Source organism: Rhinatrema bivittatum, chromosome 16 (genome assembly GCF_901001135.1).
Source record: "Rhinatrema bivittatum chromosome 16, aRhiBiv1.1, whole genome shotgun sequence".
Taxonomy (NCBI): Eukaryota; Metazoa; Chordata; class Amphibia; order Gymnophiona; family Rhinatrematidae; genus Rhinatrema; species Rhinatrema bivittatum.
The window spans coordinates 48,366,152-48,384,395 of NC_042630.1; the positions used below are offsets into that span (position 1 = coordinate 48,366,152).

At 45.3% G+C, this 18,244-nt stretch overlaps 1 protein-coding gene across 1 annotated transcript in view; it reads left to right on the forward strand.

Moving 5' to 3' along the window:
* The first annotated feature begins 206 nt into the window (after positions 1–206).
* The window catches only part of LOC115077638 (vomeronasal type-2 receptor 26-like), a 190,898-nt gene continuing 172,860 nt past the window's right edge, over positions 207–18,244 (forward strand). The window contains exon 1 of the mRNA XM_029579934.1: positions 207–615. Coding sequence (XP_029435794.1) covers positions 207–615 — 409 coding nt within the window. The remainder of the gene's footprint in view (positions 616–18,244) is intronic.

Below are 18,244 nucleotides of genomic sequence, written 5' to 3' on the forward strand. Positions count from 1 at the left end.
TAAATAAATGAAATAGACATTAGACGAAATAAAATTCATGGGACATCAAACCTCCTCAAAATGAATCGAAACAGGGGCGCTCTCGCGCAGCGCACAAGATGGCCGCCCACTGCTAAAGCTCCGAGCACCCTCGCTCCCTTATTCTTATTTTGGACGAACCAACCCATTACTTTTTTGGTGAAATAGGGTTTTGTCTAGTGTTAACCATGGCTATAGCTAAATCGGGGAAAATTGAAGCAGCTTTTGCTTCCGCTGCCGGCACAAAACGCCAGAAACAGGATCCTCCGACACCAGATAAGGTAAATGCTGCAAAAAATATGGCGTCGGCGGATCTGGTACTAGCGGAGCTAAAACAACTAAAGGACATGCTTCAACTAAATATAGAAACCACTACAGCGGTGCGCTCTGACTTACAAACCTTGTCAACCTGCATGGATGGTTTTCAGACACGGCTAGATGATACAGAAGCGCAGGTATCTTCTCTACTTCTCACCACTGCGTCACTCCCCGGCCTTGCAAAAGAAATGGCGCAGCTTAAGAGTGATGTTGAAGATCTTTCCAATAGAAACTGCCGCAACAACATACGGATCCTGGGGATCCCAGAGGGTCAGAAAGGTAATGATCTCCTTGCTTTTTTGGGGACATTAATACCCGCGTGCTTACAAATAACTTTCGAACCCCCCTTGGAATTGGAACGCGCTCATCGTATCCCTTCTAGGCCTCTCAAAAACTCTAAATATCCTAGGCCGATCATTTTCAAAGTTTTGAGATACCCCCAGGTCCTCCAAATCTTCCATGCGGCTCGGACTGCCGCTCCTATAACCTAGCAAGGATCCACTATTCTGTTTATTCCGGACCTTGCCAAAACTACTGCGGCTAGACGCAAACTCTTATTGGGCATGCGGCCGCGCTTACAAGCGGTGGGAGCGAGATATGGACTTCTCTATCCGGCCCAAATGAGGGTCACCCATAATAATCGCACCAAGATCTTTCAGGATCCTCAGGAGTTGGATGTTTTTCTAACCTCTTGTGATGCAGCGTCATCTATGGTAACCTGAGCGGTTTGATACGGCCTGCTGTTTTCATTTAGGTGGCCGGCATGTCGGTGTGACCGACCAGTGGGTCACTACTCAGACTGCTCGAACGTTCTCACTCACTGGGAATTGTCTGAACCTTGTTCTGTCTCCTACTTTTTCTTGCCCCTATTTTTCTTTCACATGGATACCCGCTTAGGCACATGGTGACGTAAGTGCTTCATGTTCACAAGGGAGCGAGGGATGTGGGCTGCTTTTTGACCTGCCTTGAGGCTCACTTTATTTTTCCAAGAGACAGTGTGCATTAACACTGTCCCCTATTGCATTGTTTTGAGGTCCCTTTATACAGTAGAAATGGGATGTTGCTCTGTTTTGTTTTTCCTTCTATTTTTTTTCTTCTTTTATATGTCTTTTTTCTTCAAGAGGATACCACTCTCTTTTTCTTACAAGATGCCTGTTATCTCCACCCGAGAGGAATGTAGTGCGGACACTAATGGACTTCCTAAATTTTCTCATCTATAATGGCGTCCAAAATCTCCTCATTCAAACTCGTCTCTTTAAATGTCAACGGTTTCTCACACCCAATCAAGCGGCGAAAGATCCTCACATACCTGCAATCGTTAAAAACGGACATCACTCTGCTGCAAGAGACACATTTATCGGCATCAGAATTGATTAAACTTAAGCAGCAGTGGGTAGGCCAAGTCTACTACAGTTCTGCTGTCAAAAAAAAAAGGGGCACAGCTATTCTTATAAATAAGAAGCTTGCAGCTTCGGTTTCTGAGCAACTATCAGATCCAGACGGACGCTGGAACCTTATTCATCTCACTGTACAAGACGAGGAATTTATTCTTCTTAACATATACGCGCCTAATACTGATGACCCAAAATTTTTCCAGGATGTTTTTGGCAACCTGTTAAAGATTGCTGCTGTCCCATATATAATTGGTGGCGATTTCAACCAGCCTATGGACCCCATATTAGATAGGACATCGGAGGTGCGGCCCTCTGCTTCTAAAGCAACTAGGGCCCTACAACATCTTATTTCAACCTATGGCCTTGTGGAACCCTGGCGTTTGATTAATCGTACTGGAAGAGACTTTACTTTTTTCTCGCCACCTCACTCTTCGTACTCCCGTATAGACTTTTTTCTACTAAATAAATCTCTCATGTCTCGGATTATGGATGTCACAATTCATTCCATCCTCGTCTCTGATCATGCGGCTCTCTCTTTAACTTGTGATTTAACTTACCCTACACTGGTCCATAGACAATGGCGTTTCAATTCAGCTCTCCTGGAGGATCCGGAATTCAAACCCCTAATGGAGCAGCAGATAAAGGAATATTTTCATCTTAATTCCACTCCTGATGTTTCTGCCGCTACCATATGGGAGGCATCTAAAGCAACGATTCGAGGAGGAATCATTAGTTTCTCTATCAGGCGAGCCAAACGGCTTAAGGCTGAATTGCTCTCCCTTCAGCAACGAGTGGCTTCTTTGGAATCGGAACATATCCGACTCTCAACATCTACTTCTCTTACGGCTTTAATTCAGGCACAGTACCAGTATAACCGTTTGCTTAGTTCTCAAGTTCAATTACACATCTCTCATTCCAAGGCACTGTATTATAGAAACATAGAAACATAGAAATGACGGCAGAAGAAGACCAAATGGCCCATCCAGTCTGCCCAGCAAGCTTCCCTCATTTTTACTCTCATACTTATCTGTTTCTCTTAGCTCTTGGTTCTATTTCCCTTCCACCCCCACCATTAATGTAGAGAGCGGTGATGGAGCTGCATCCAAGTGAAATATCTAGCTTGATTAGTTAGAGGTAGTAGGGGTAGTAACCGCCGCAATAAGCAAGCTACACCCATGCTTATTTGTTTTTACCCAGATTATGTTATACAGCCCTTATTGGTTGTTTATCTTTATCTTTATTGAATAAGGGTATTGTCTCCAGGCAGTAGCTATCATTCTGGCGAGTCACCTACTCTTCATTGGCGGCCTCTTGACTTTATGGATCCACAGTGTTTATTACGCTGGTAATAACAAATGTGGTCATTTATTAGCTTCTTACCTAAAGAAGAAGTCAAAAACCAAACGTATTACCAAGATCCTATCTCCGTCTCACACTCCTCTAACTCAGGACTCTGATATCTTACAAGCTTTCAGCGACTTTTATGCCAGTTTATATCAATCTGAAGTTTCTCCGACAGCTGATATGTTTCAAGCCTTCTTTTCCAATCTTGGACACACCACTTTAACTCAGTTGCAAATGGAACAATTGGATTTGCCTCTTACCATGGCAGAGATTGAGTCAGCAATTAACTAACTGGCCCCGAAGAAGGTGCCTGGCCCAGATGGGTTTACTGCGGATTTTTACCAGTCATTTCAGAAAATTCTTACTCCGCATCTATTTGACTATTTCTCTACCTTTCTCCTCAATGAGACCTCTGCTACATCCTTTTCTCAAGCCTGTGTAGTGGTGCTTCCAAAGCCGGGAAGAGATGATACCAATTTAGCAAATTACCGTCCCATATCCCTATTAAATACGGATTATAAAATCTTCACAAAAATATTGGCTACTAGGCTATCAAAGCTTATGGGCCTATTGGTTGACCCGGACCAATCAGGTTTCATTAAAGATCGTCTGATCTCTAATAATACTAGGCTTTTTTTTCATATACAACAATTAGTTTTCTCCTCCCCTACGCCTGCGGTGGCGGTCTCATTAGACACTGAGAAAGCCTTTGATCGTGTCGAGTGGCCTTTTTTATTCGCTGCTTTGCAATGGTATGGTATAGGTCCCATATTTTTTAATTGGATTAAATATTTGTATACCGCCCCACAGGCATACCTCTACCTCAATCAGCAAATATCTCCCACATTTTCCCTTCACAGGGGTACGCGGCAGGGTTGCCCCCTGTCGCCATTACTCTTCAACCTGGCTTTGGAACCTCTACTCCTAGCTATTAGATAATCTAATGTTATCCAAGGTATAACAGTTGGCTCTGTTGAATTTAAACTCTCAGCGTATGCCGATGATGTATTGTTATTTTTACGAGAGCCGGAGAGTTCACTCCCTCACCTTTTTGACCTAATCTCCACCTATTCGTCCCTATCGGGATACAAAGTTAATTGGCATAAAACGGACTTACTACCGCTTAATTATTCGGCCTCCACTTTGGACTATACGAATCTCCCTGTGCAAACAAAATCCTCGAAACTTAAATATTTAGGAGTCTTTTTTTTTATGGACCCACAGGAGACGATAACACATAGCGAGTTGACTATATTACGTTCCCTTCAAGATCTTATGTCACGATGGTTTCCCCTTCACCTTACATGGTGGGGCAGATTAGATACAATCAAGATGATATTAGCTCCTAAAATTACATATACTTTAAGTATGCTGCCGGTTTTTTTTTCATCTGACTTCTATAAATGGGTTGACAGACTATTGTCGAAATTCTTATGGAATAACAAAGCTCCCCGAATAGCTCTTGTTAAACTTAAGAGAGTCAGGGACCAAGGTGGAGTGAACTTTCCGGACTTCTACTCTTATCACTTAGCATTTATGTTACAACAAGGTTCTCATTACTTTGAATCTGCAGCGGAGAGGCCCACTCCTCGCTGGTTACTTCTTGAACAGGAACTTCTGGCTCCTTTCCCTCTTTTTTGCTTTCCTAGTATGACATTGCATAAGACTCATATGGCTAATCATATTTTGAGGTCCCTGCACAGGGCCTTTCTGGAACTTGATAGTTTGCGTCCGACGGCCTCTGTGGGATGGAAGCTATCTCGTCATACTCCTATATGGAGCAACTCATTTCTCACAATAGATAATAAAACACTTAATTGGCGCATATGGCAACAGAGGGATATTTGGTTAATTTCTGCTGTGGTCCGTGATGGCAAAATGATACCTTTTTCTCATTTATGTGATACCTTTGGAACCCCACGTACTCAACACTTTGCTTACTGTCAACTTCGTGCCGCTCTACATGATATTATTTCACGCTCCGACTGGTCTGATCGCCCATCCTACTGGTGGACTTTTTACCAAAAATACGGTGACCAAGGACATTTGGCGTCTCGTTTATATAAGTCCATAATATGTTTCTCTTTTCCAGCAAAGGATTCTCTATGATCGAATTGGTCCTCAGACCTTGGTGTGGCCATAACCCCCATCATGTGGAAGTATATTTGGTCAATTTCTAACCGCATATCGCTTTCTTCCAGTTTGACACAATCATCCTTTTTTGCCCTGCACAGGGCTTACTGGATCCCCTGGAAACTTCACAGAGCTGGCATTTTAGATTCTCATCAATGCTGGTCCTGTGCACGCCCCCACGCTGCATTATCGCACATGTTATATGATTGTCCATATGTCATAACCTTTTGGAAACGGATATGGGAAAGGATTTCGTCCATCTTGGCATTAGAGATCCATATTTCTTATTCCCTTGAGGTCCTCAGGGGAGCACACCCTTTACTTAAATTATCCTTACCACATCGTAAACTTTTGGATTTTTTACTTCTAATTGGCCAACATACTATTATGTCAAACTGGAAACGTAGTGATCTGCTATCTGAACCGTTATGGTGGAATACTGTCAGTATATATTCTAAGTATGAACGGGCTATGGCTCTCAAATATGGTAGACTTGGTAAATGGTCCCAAGTGTGGAAACCGTTAGACAACTACATAAACTCTATGGGAAGTTCCTCTGTACCTCGCTTGTGAATGCAGATTACCCTTTCTCTCGGTCTGTAGTATGTTAATTATTCCAATCTGTCAGTTTCTGATGGTTAGTATCTCTTTTCTTCCAGGATATCCTCTTCTCTTCTGCTGCTTTCCCTCTCTCTTTTCTTGTCTTTTCTTCTTTTCTTTCTTTTTCTTCTTTTATTTTCTTATCTCAGCAGACTATGGCAGTTATTAAACTATATTATGCTATGGTTCAGCTACAAGGATGCACGCTTCTATGATGTTGTAATAGTAACTGTGTATAGAAACATAGAAACATAGAAATGACGGCAGAAGAAGACCGAATGGCCCATCCAGTCTGCCCAGCAAGCCTCACACATTTTTTCTCTCATTCTTATCTGTTACTCTTAGCTCCTTGTTCTATTCCCCTTCCACCCCCACCATTAATGTAGAGAGCAGTGATGGAGCTGCATGCAAGTGAAATATCTAGCTTGATTAGTTAGGGGTAGTAGGGGCAGTAACCGCCGCGATAAGCAAGCTACACCCATGCTTATTTGTTTTACCTAGACTATGTTGTACAGCCCTTGTTGGTTTTTTTTTTTTCTTCTCCCCTGCTGTAGAAGCAGAGAGCTATGCTGGATATGCATTGAAAGTGAAGTATCAGGCACATTTGGTTTGGGGTAGTAACCGCCGTAACAAGCCAGCTACTCCTCGCTTTGTGATTGCGAATCCTTTTTTTTTCTTCACCCCTGTTGTTGAAGCTATGCAGGATATGTGTGAAGCATCAGTTTTTTGTTTTTGAAGCAGAGAGCTATGCTGTATATGCATTGAAAGTGAAGTATCAGGCATAATTGGTTTGGGGTAGTAACCGCCGTAACAAGCCAGCTACTCCCCTCTTTGTGAGTGCAAATCCTTTTTTCCATTACCTCTTGCTGTTGAAGCTTAGAGCGATGTAGGAGTCACAGTAAGCATGTGTATGTTTATTTAATAAGGGTATTGTGTCAATAGCCATCATTCTGGCGAGTCACCCACTCTTCATTGGCGGCCTCTTGACTTTATGGATCCGCAGTGTTTATCCCACGCCCCTTTGAAGTCTTTCACAGTTCTGGTCTTCACCACTTCCTCCGGAAGGGCATTCCAGGCATCCACCACCCTCTCCGTGAAGAAATACTTCCTGACATTGGTTCTGAATTTTCCTCCCTGGAGCCTCAAATCGTGACCCCTGGTTCTGCTGATTATTTTCCTACGGAAGAGGTTTGTCGTTGTTTTTGGATCGTTAAAACCTTTCAAATATCTGAAAGTCTGTATCATATCACCTCTGCTCCTCCTCTCCTCCAGGGTGTACATATTTAGATTCTTCAATCTCTCCTCGTACGTCATCCGATGAAGATCCTCCACCTTCCTGGTCGCCCTTCTCTGTACCGCTTCCATCTTGTCTTTGTCTTTTTGTAGATACGGTCTCCAGAACTGAACACAGTACTCCAGGTGAGGCCTCACCAAGGACCTGTACAAGGGAATAATCACTTCCCTTTTCTTACTCGATATTCCTCTCTCTATGCAGCCCAGCATTCTTCTGGCTTTTGCTATCGCCTTGTCGCATTGTTTCGCTGTCTTCACATCATTAGACACTATCACCCCAAGGTCCCTCTCCTGCTCCATGCACATCAGCCTTTCCCCCCCCATCGAGTACAGTTCGTTCGGATTTGCACTCCCCATATGCATGACTTTGCACTTCTTGGCATTGAATCTCAGCTGCCATATCTTCGACCACTCTTCCAGTTTCCTTAGATCCCGTCTCATTCTCTCCACTCCTTCCGGCGTGTCCACTCTGTTGCAGATCTTAGTGTCATCCGCAAAAAGAGAAACCTTACCTTCTATCCCGTCCGCAATGTCGCTCACAAAGATATTGAACAGGACCAGTCCCAACACCGATCCTTGCGGCACAACACTTAAAACCGCTCTCTCTTCAGAGAAGGCTCCATTTACCATCACACATTGTTTTCTGTCCGTCAACCAATTTGCAATCCAGGTCACCACCTCGGCACTCACTCCCAGGCTTCTCGTTTTATTCACCAGTCTCCTGTGCGGAACCGTATCAAAAGCTTCAATTGTTTTACATTTGGTTTTGTGTAATGTACTGCCATAACGCTGCTTGGAAATTTAATAAAAAATGATTAAACTTAAAAAAAAAAATGAATCGAAACACAAAACAAAATTTCTTCTTCTTCCAATCCCATCCTGGTTCCATTGATTTTTTACTTCAACATTTTTAGAAATATTAGAAATATTCTGTGATGTCATTATTGGAACTTTGAATTCCTTAAATTGGATTCATTTTTTCCTATTCTTTTGATTCTTTAGTTATCCATGAAGCTTGAATCCAGAGAAACAGGAAATCGGACCAGTGTGACAGAATTCCTGATTCTGGGATTCTCAGAATTCCCAGAGCTGCAGCTCCCTCTCTTCACTCTCTTCTCACTCCTCTACCTGATGGCCGTGCTGGGGAACCTCCTCGTTGTCTGCATAGTATGTGCCGATCGACACCTGCACACTCCCATGTATTTCTTCTTGACCAACTTGTCTATCCTAGATATCTGCTCTTTGACCACCATCATGCCAAAACTGCTGGCAATCCTCCTATCAAACAATGGTAACATATCATTCAGTGGATGCATCCTGCAGATGCAGTGCTACATGATGTTTCTAGGAATAGAATTTACCCTTCTCACTTCCATGGCATATGATCGATATGTTGCAATATGCAATCCCCTACATTACACCATTATCATGAATAAGAGGGTCTGTGCTTTTCTGGCAGCAGCCTCATGGATAACAGGTTCAATAGAGGCATTGCCTCACACTATTGTTATATCCCAGTTTTCTTTCTGTGACTCCAATGTAATCAATCACTTCTTCTGTGAAACTGAAGCACTGGTGAAACTTTCCTGCATAGAAACCTCTTTCATTCCTATTATGACTTTTCTGGTGGGGGCCTTTACAACTTTCACCCCATTTCTCTTAACTCTGACATCCTATGTGTTCATCATCTCCACCATCCTGAAAATCCGTTCTAAGGAAGGGAAAAGCAAGGCCTTCTCTACCTGCTCCTCCCACCTCTCAGTCATCTTTCTGTTATATGAGACTATAATAGGAGTGTATATGCATCCTGAGACAGTGGACTCTGTGAATTCAAACAAGCTGCCTATTGCAATGTGTATAGTCACTCTCCCACTGTTAAACCCCCTGATATACAGCTTGAGAAGCAAGGAGTTAAAAGAGGCCCTGAAGAAAGCCTTCAGCAGGAAGTCAACATTTATGAGACTTTAACATTTTAAAAATACCTGTTCAACCTTGGATTCTAAAGACTCTCCTAGGAATACAGGAAGAATACTTTCTAAAGCTGGAACTGCATGCATCTTTCTTGGAAAAAGTTCATAACCTCAGAGATGCCTGAAATATTTTATTTGTGAGAGTATAGAAAAAATAAATATTTTATTGCACCCGATAAATTTTTTGGTTTTTTTTTCTATGTCTTCACCAATCCAGAAAAACTATTTTGTAGCATTTTTAATGGCTTCAATTAATATATTTTGATGTTAGAATTAAGTAAATCATAACAGGCAGGAAGCAGCATTATTAGGGGTGGATTTTAAAAGGCCCGCACGCGTAAATCCAGAAGGATTTACGCGCGCCTATTTTGCATAGGCCGCCAGCGCACGTAAAGCCCCGGGACGCGCGTAAGTCCCGGGGCTTTCGAAAAGGGGAGGGAGGTGGCGTGTCCAGGGGCGTTCCCAAAACGATGCGGCATTTCGGGGGCGGGCCCGGGGGCATGGCACCAGCCCGGGGGCATGGTCGAGGCCTCCGGACCAGACTCTGGGACCAGAGGACAGAGCGGGGCTGCCCGCCAGCTGACAAAGGTAGGGGGGGGGTTAGATAGGGCCGGGGGGGTGGGTTAGGTAGGGGAAGGTCGGGGGAGGGCGAAGAAAAGTTCCCTCCGAGGCCGCTCCGAAATCAGAGCGGCCTCGGAGGGAACATGCAGGGCTCGGCGCGCGCAGGTTGCACAAATGTGCACCCCCTTGCGCGCGCCAACCCCGGATTTTATAAGATACGTGTGGCTACGCTGCTGCGCGAACAAAAGTATGCGCTCGCGCAAGTATTTAAAATCTGCCCCTTAGAATTTCAGATCAATAAGTTCCTACCTCTAAAAGTTTACCAGTGTCTGCCTGAGACACTTGGAGATGAAGTGGTTTGAAGAAATGTCAGTGGGAGAAGTGGGATTTAAATCCTGCTATCCCTGGTTCTTTGCTTATCATTTTAATCATTAGTCTACCCCTTCTCTGAGCATTAAATCATTCACCAAGATATCCGAGAACCTAGCTGGGAAGAAAAGATAGTTTCATGCCAAGTATATTTTTAAAGATGCATGATTTTGTAGGACCCAGGTAGAGTCCATCAAGCTAGGTTGAGAGAACCTTGCACAAATATCATCTTGGAGTGAGTTTCCTCACTCCGAAGATCATCAAATCTTCACAAGAGACCACTGTTCTGTTCATTCATCTCACATTGAATGTCAAAATGGCCCCTAACCCCCTACACTAATACCTAAACCTCACATCGAGTGATTAGGTGGGCCTCCCATAGGGATACAAATACCTATCTAGGGAGAGGGCACTATGGCTAGGTGTGCTCTCTTTCTCCCGCTCCCTCTCTCTCTCTCTATCTCTCTCCCTCCCCCCAATGACTAGGCTGGTACTCCAGGAGCTTCAAATCTACTAAAACAGGACTTTCAGGAGACATCGCAAAATGCACTAAAACCTTACCACCCTGGACCACAAGCTATGGCACAGCTTAATGTTACTGAAGAAGGTGTAGTTAAAATCAGCATTAAGTCTGTGCAATAGCACATTGCAGACTAGCAAACCCTGCCCCTAACTCCTCTTCTTTTTCAAATTTGCATCACACCATGTGATATGGTGCTATCGCATGCATTAAAGTTGTTTTTGCATGCATTAAGGGCCTATTGTATGCGTTAACGGGGCTTTTCACATGCAATAAGCCCTTAAGGCATGCAAAAACACATTAGTGCATTTTGATAAATGACCCCCTAAGATTGGTAAATTTTCCTAAAATGTCAAATTTGTCAGCAAAAGAAATATGGAACAAATTTGCTTTTGAATTTAAAATTCCGTAACAAGCTCTACCTCCTCTAACTCAAGTATATTATATACCTTCATGGAAAATAACATCTGAAAAAGAATAACCTTATCAATCACTTATGCCATTAAATGTAACTGAAATTCTTGAATCCACTAGTTTAGAAGAGGCTCAACCAGTAACAATGGTAATTTCTTTCTTACTGAATTCAGATAAAGAATGGGTTCAAAAATTGTTTTTTAGGAACATTAAGGAGAAATTTTGTCAAATGGCTGTAAGAATGTTTCCAGATGTCACTAGGGAATCATAGAACGGGAGATCTAGATCTAGAGGCCGACAGTCAGCCCCTGTGACATTGTGAGGGCAAAGGTTGCGCCAGCGCCATTTTGAATACTGGCAATACGGCCCGAGTGCAGGAGGTCACTCCTGGACCTCCGCTGGACTTTTGGCAAGTCTTTTGGGGGTCAGGAGGCCCCCCCAAGCTGGCCAAAAGTCCCTGGGGGTCCCTGGGGGTCCAGCGGGGGTCCGGAAGCGATCTCCTGCACTCGGGCCGTATTGCCAATATTCAAAATGTCGCCGGCGCTACCTTTGCCCTGTTACATGGTAAGGGCAAAGGGCCATCGGCGCCATTTTTTTTAGCGCAGCTGATGGCCTGGGAACGGGAGATCAGTCCCCGTGACCCCCCTGGACCACCAGGTATGTGTAAAAAGTTTTTTGGGGGGGTCTAGAGAGTAGGGGAGGCTAAGGGGGTAATTTTAAAGGGTCGGGTGGGGTTTTTTTTTATCGGCGCGGGCCTCACTAAAACAATTAGTGATGTGAATTGGAATTGGAACTGATCCCAATTCACATCTCTAACGATCAGATTCCCTCCCCCCCACAGCTGAACCCAATCGTTAAAACGATCGGGCACACGATTCATATCTCTACTAATTACTTAGGGGTAGTAACTGCTGCAATAAGCAAGCTATACCCATGCTTATTTGTTTACCCAGACTAAGTAATTCAGTCCTTGATGGTTGTTGTCTGTATATAGATCCACTTTTCTTCATTCCCCCTGCCGTTAAAGCAGAGAGTTATGCTGGAAATGTGTTAAGTATCAGACTTTCTCCCCTGCCGTTGAAGCAGAGAGCTATGCTGGATATGCGTGAAGTATCAGTCTGGAGAAAAGTATTTCTTATGTTGAAGCCAAAATTACTACAAATGGGTGCTTTATATAAACTGAAATTTCCATGTAAATGTTGCATTGTATATCAAAAGGTTAAGTATTGTTTCTTTCAACCATCCCATTTGAATAAATTTATAATAGATAAACAAAGTGAGTAAAATTTGGAGACAACAACCCCTTAGTAATATAACAAATAGCTCTAAAATATTGAAAATTGGCTAACCTAGTTAGGCTGTCTGTTATTTCCTGTTGATCTTTTTGGATTGTTATGCCTTTATAATATTTCTATTCAATTCTCCCATTTGTTGGAGACTTAGAGATGGCATATGAAATGTTTATTTTCTATCTTGAAACCTTGTGTATGTATGAAAATGGCCAGAATTGTTATCAAGGAATTCTTGATTGTAAATTTTGAAAATTTGTGAAATAAAAAATAAAAAAAAAGAGCCAGTAGGGTCTTGATGACCTGCAAATGGACTGGGCAAACTGTAGGGGTGTGCATTCATTTGCAACGTATTGGCAATCCACAATGTATAGGGCCATATTCATTGTATTCGTGGGGAAGTGAAACGTATCACGATTCCCACGAATACAATGAATCTTCACCGAATTATTTGGCTGCCTAAAGGTGCAAATTTAAACAAAACTCCCACCCTCCTGACCCCCCCAAGTCTTGCCAAAGCTCCCTGGTGGTCCAACGGGGGTCCGTGAGCCATCTACTGCACTCACGCCATCGGCTGCTGGTATTCAAAATGGTGACAATAGCCCCTGTGACATAGTATTTATTTATGTATTTATTTATTTATTTAAAATGTTTTATATACCGACAACCGTTTGCACATCGTGTCGGTTTACAGATAACTTAAAATCACGGTATAGGTAGGCATAGCCTTTACAAAGAACATAGAACAGTCAAAATAACAAGCAGAAAACTGAATAAATGGTTGCTAGGTTCAAAATTGGGGGTAACATAATTGGGAGAGGGGGATAAATAACAGTAACACAGAGAAAATGCTATGTACAGGGTTCAGTAAATACATACATTGCGATTAGTGAGCATAGGAGTTGGCAAGCGAGGGTGAGGAGGGGTAGTAAGGGCAAAGGCTATCGCGTAAGGGGTAGTAAGGGCAAAGGCTATCGAGTAAGGGCAAAAGCTATCGAGTAAGGGGTAGTAAGGGGTAGAAAGGGCAAAGGCTATCGAGGTAAGGGTAGTAAGGGCAAAGACTATCGGCGCCATTTTGATTACTGGCAGCCGACGGCCTAAGTGCAGGAGATCGCTCCCGGACCCCCGCTGGACGACCAGGGACTTTTGGAAAGTCTTGGGGGACCCTCCTGACCCCAAACAAGACTTGCCAAAAGTCCCTGGTAGTCCAGCGGGGATCCGGGAGTGATCTCCTGCACTCCGGCCATCGGCTGCCATTATTCAAAATAGCACCGATAGCCCCTGTGACATAGTAAGGGCAAAGGCTATCGGCACCATTTTGATTACTGGCAGCTGCGGCCCGAGGGCAGGAGATCACTCCCGGACCCCTGCTGGACCACCAGGGACTTTTGGCAAGTCTTGGGGGACCCTCCTGACCCCCACAAGACTTGTGAAAAGTCCCTCTTGGTCCAGCGGGGGTCCGAGAGCGATCTCCTGCACTCGGGTCATCGGCTGCCAGTATTCAAAATGGCGCCGATAGCCTTTACCCTTACTATGTCACAGAGGCCAACCAATGGCACCGGTAGCCCCTGTGACATAGTAAGGGCAAAGGCTATCGGCACCATTTTGAAACCAGCAGTCGACAGCCTGAGTGCAGGAGATGGCTCCAGGACCCCCGCTGGACAACCGGGGACTTTTGGCAAGTCTTGGGGGGGTCAGGAGGGTGGGGGGTTGTAGTTAATTAAATTTTAGCTGGGAAACGAATAAGAATGGAAAGCATGAACGGATCGGGTCCCGTCCCCCCCCCCCCCCCCCCTTGCCGAATGCAACGTATCTTCCTCACCACGAATACGAATACTGAAGGTAACGTATGTGGTCCCTCTGAACATCCCTACAAACTTGTAGACTAATTGGTAATATTGGTAGTTTGATTGACATGTGCATGTTAGAAAATCTCCTGACTTACACACATAAAGTCCAAACTTTCAGGAGACAGATGCATGTAAATTATGTGGGTAAAATCTCACACAAATATTTTTAATGTTAGAAGTAATAACACATGGGAATATTAGTTGTATGCTGCTTATATTGATAAGTTCTGAATTATCTGGTTAAGTAGTAGGGATGTGCAGAGCAAATGTTTATGTCCATATGTCAATATGTCCAAAGGGGGTCCCATTTGCGGTCAATATGGACATAAACAGAATTCAATGAGTTGGGTATCTGTCCATATGTAGCCCATTAAAGTCAATGGGGGAAGGATTTCCAGCCTATTTTTGGCTGCAGAATTGGGGTTTTCTTATCAATTGGCCCAGGAGAGAGTTCCCTTTCCTTTGTGCAGGGAAGGACTCCCTGGAAAGGGTCCACCCCTAGAGTTGGTTGTACCCGGTGTTTACATTGGCGTCCAGTGAATATCGTTGGCGTCTAGTGAATTCCGTTGGTGTCTAGTGAATTCAGACGGTACTTACGCACTTCAGCTGATGAGAAAGGAATTGGAGGATCTCTCAGAAATAAGAATACATGTGGGAACACAAGGTCTGGATGAACAGGCAGGCACAGCAATGGAGTTAAAACACCAGTAGGAACACAAGGCCTGGATGAACAGGCACATCATTCGAGGACAGAGGTCAATCCCAGCTAGGGACACAAGGCCTGCATGAAAAGGCACAGGAACTGGGTTAAAACACTGGTAGCTCGCCAGCATCTTTCTGATGCATGCTAGAATATTGGCAGTGGTATGGGCATGGTCCGTCAGGTGGGTGTGCAGTAAAGCCCACCTCCACCCTCATGCTTGTTCAGGGAAGGGCTCCCTGGAACGGGTGCACCCCTACAGTTGTGTGTACCCGGTGTTTACATTGGCATCCAGTGAATATCGTTGGCGTCTAGTGAATTCCGTTGGCGTCTAGTGAATTCCGACTGTACTTACGCACTTCAGCTGATGACAAAAGAATTGGAGCCTAGGATCTCTCACAAATAAGAATACGTGTGGGAACACAAGACCTGGATGAACAGGCACATCATTCGAGGACAGAGGTCAATCCCAGCTAGGGACACAAGGCCTGCATGAACAGGCACAGCAACCAGGTTAAAACACTTGTGGGAACACAAGGCCTGGATGAACAGGCGCAGCCACTGAGTTAAAACACCAGTTGGAACACAAGGCCTGGATGAACAGGCACTGCCACTGAGTTAAAACACCTGTGGGAACACAAGGCCTGGAAGAATGGGCACAGCAACTGAGTTAAATCACCTGTGGGAACACAAGGCCTGGAAGAACTGGCACAGCAACTGAGTTAAAACACCTGTGGGAACACAAGGCCTGGATGAACACGGATACTTGGAGTGTAATTAATTTTTTTTTAATGTATTTATATTCTTATTCGAAAACGTTTCTAGCACTTCATACTTGATTACACTCAGGTAGGTACTGTAGGTATTTCCCTATCCCCAGAGGAACACAAGGCCTGGATGAACAGGCACCGCCACTAAGTTAAAACATCTGTGGGAACACAAGGCCTGGATGAACAGGCAGGCACAGCAATGGACTTAAAACACCAGTAGGAACATGGATGAACATGGATACTCGGATAGTAAATTTCTTTTTTAATGGATTTACATTTTTTTTTTAAAAAAGTTTATAGCACTTCATACTTGATTACACTCAGGTACTGTATGTATTTCCCTATCCCCAGAGGAACACAAGGCCTGGAGGAACGGGCACAGCAACGGAGTTAAAACACTAGTGGGAACACAAGGTGTGGATGAACAGGCACATCGTTCGAGTACAGAGGTCAATCCCACCTAGGGACACAAGGCCAGGCCTGGATGAACAGGCACAGCAGCAACTGAGTTAAAACACTTGTGGGAACACAAGGTCTGGATGAAAAGGCAGGCACAGCAATGGACTTAAAACACCAGTAGGAACACTAGTCCTGGATGAAGAGGCACATCATTCGAGGACAGAGGTCAATCCCACATAGGGACACAAGCCGCGGAGGAAAATAAACTAACCAGGATTCCCTCAGTAACGGCGAGTGAAGAGGGAAGAGCCCAGCGCCGAATCCCCGCCCGTCCGGCGGGCGCGGGAAATGTGGCGTACGGAAGATCACCTCCCCGGCGCCGCTCTGGGGACCAAGTTCGTCTGATCAAGGCTCAGCCCGCGGACGGTGTTAGGCCGGTAGCGGCCCCTGGCGCACCGGGACCGGGTCTTCTCGGAGTCTGGTTGTTTGGGAATGCAGGCCAAAGCGGGTGGTAAACTCCATCTAAGGGAAATACCGGCTCCGGCGCGTGTTATAGTCCCCCCCCCCCCCCGGCAGCAGCTTCGCTGTTTCCCCCGGACAAGGGTCCACCTCCAAGTTCAACAATTTCTTACTCTTTACTTTGTCTGTCGAGGCTTGACGTCTCTACAAGGGTTTGACCTCGATTGCCGTGCCCAGCGCCTGCTGTTTAATACCGCTTTTGCCGTATTTCATGAATGCCGGTATAAAAAAACCTTAAATAAATAAAATAAATAAGTAAGTACCGCAAGGGAAAGTTGAAAACAACTTTGAAGAGCGAGTTCAAGAGGGCGTGAAATTGTAAAGAGGTAAATGGGTGGGGTCCGTGCAGTCCGCCCGCAGGATTCAACCCGGCGGGTTTGGTCGGACCGGGGTTTCGGCGGATCCCCCACCCCCACCCCTTTCGCGGGGGGTAGGGGGGGGGGGCGGGGAACGCCTCCTGGAGGGCCCCGGCCCCCGCAGGGCGCATTTCCTTTGCGGCGGTATGCCGCGACCGGCTACGGGTCGGCAGGGAAGGCCCAGGGGGGGGGCAGGTGGCCTGCCACTCCGGCGGCACGTGTTATAGCCCCCCCCCCGGCAGCAGCTTCGCCGTTTCCCCCGGCGTTTCCTCCTTCCCCTTTGCCGGTATAAAAAAATCTTAAATAAATAAAATAAATAAGTACCGCAAGGGAAAGTTGAAAACAACTTTGAAGATCGAGTTCAAGAGGGCGTGAAATTGTAAAGAGGTAAATGGGTGGGGTCCGTGCAGTCCGCCCGCAGGATTCAACCCGGAGGGTTCGGTCGGACCGGGGTTTCGGCGGATCCCCCACCCCCACCCCTTTCGCGGGGGGTGGGGGGGCGTGGAACGCCTCCCGGAGGGCCCCGGCCCCCGCAGGGCGCATTTCCTCTGCGGCGGTGCGCCGCAACCGGCTACGGGTCGGCTAGGAAGGCCCGGGGGTGGCAGGTGGCCCGCCGCTCCAGCGGCGCGTGTTATAGCCCACCCCGGCAGCAGCTTCGCCGTTTCCCTCGGCGTTTCCTCCTTCCCCTTTGCCAACTGTTAACTAGTCTTAACCTCATTCACTACATCTATGCAGACGATGTTCAGATTCTTATTCCCATAACAGAATCTATTAAAAAGCCATCGCACTCTGGAACAACAGCTCAACCTGGTCCTCAATGCCTCTAAGACAGAACTCCTCTTCATTTCCTCCAACCAAGAAAACCTCCTTTCTCAGATCCATCACAAACACCTTCTCACCCACACTCATGTGAGAGACCTTGGAGTAATTATAGACAACCGTCTTCACCTAAAGAATATGATCAAAACCACAACTAAAGAGTGCTTCTACAGACTTCAGGTGTTAAAAGGTCTCAAACCTCTCCTATATTTTCATGACTTCAGGACTGTTCTCTAATCCCTAATATTTGGCAAAATTGACTACTGCAGCGCTCTCCTCATTGGCCTACCCAACTCAACAACCAAGCCCTTACAGATGATACAGAATGCCGCAGCGAGAATTTTGACAAGCACCAACCAGAGAGACCATATTACACCCATCCTCCATCCTCCATAATTTACACTGGTTACCACTGGTTACCAGTCAGTCACAGGGCTCTACACAAAGCTCTAACTCTAATTCACAAATCAATTCATAGCCTCCTCCATCTCGACCTCGAATTCCCACTCAAACTCCACACTTCCAACAGACCAATGAGAGAAACCTACAAAGGAGCACTACAAGCCCCACCATCTAAAGGCACACGACTCATCTCTACCAGAGACCGA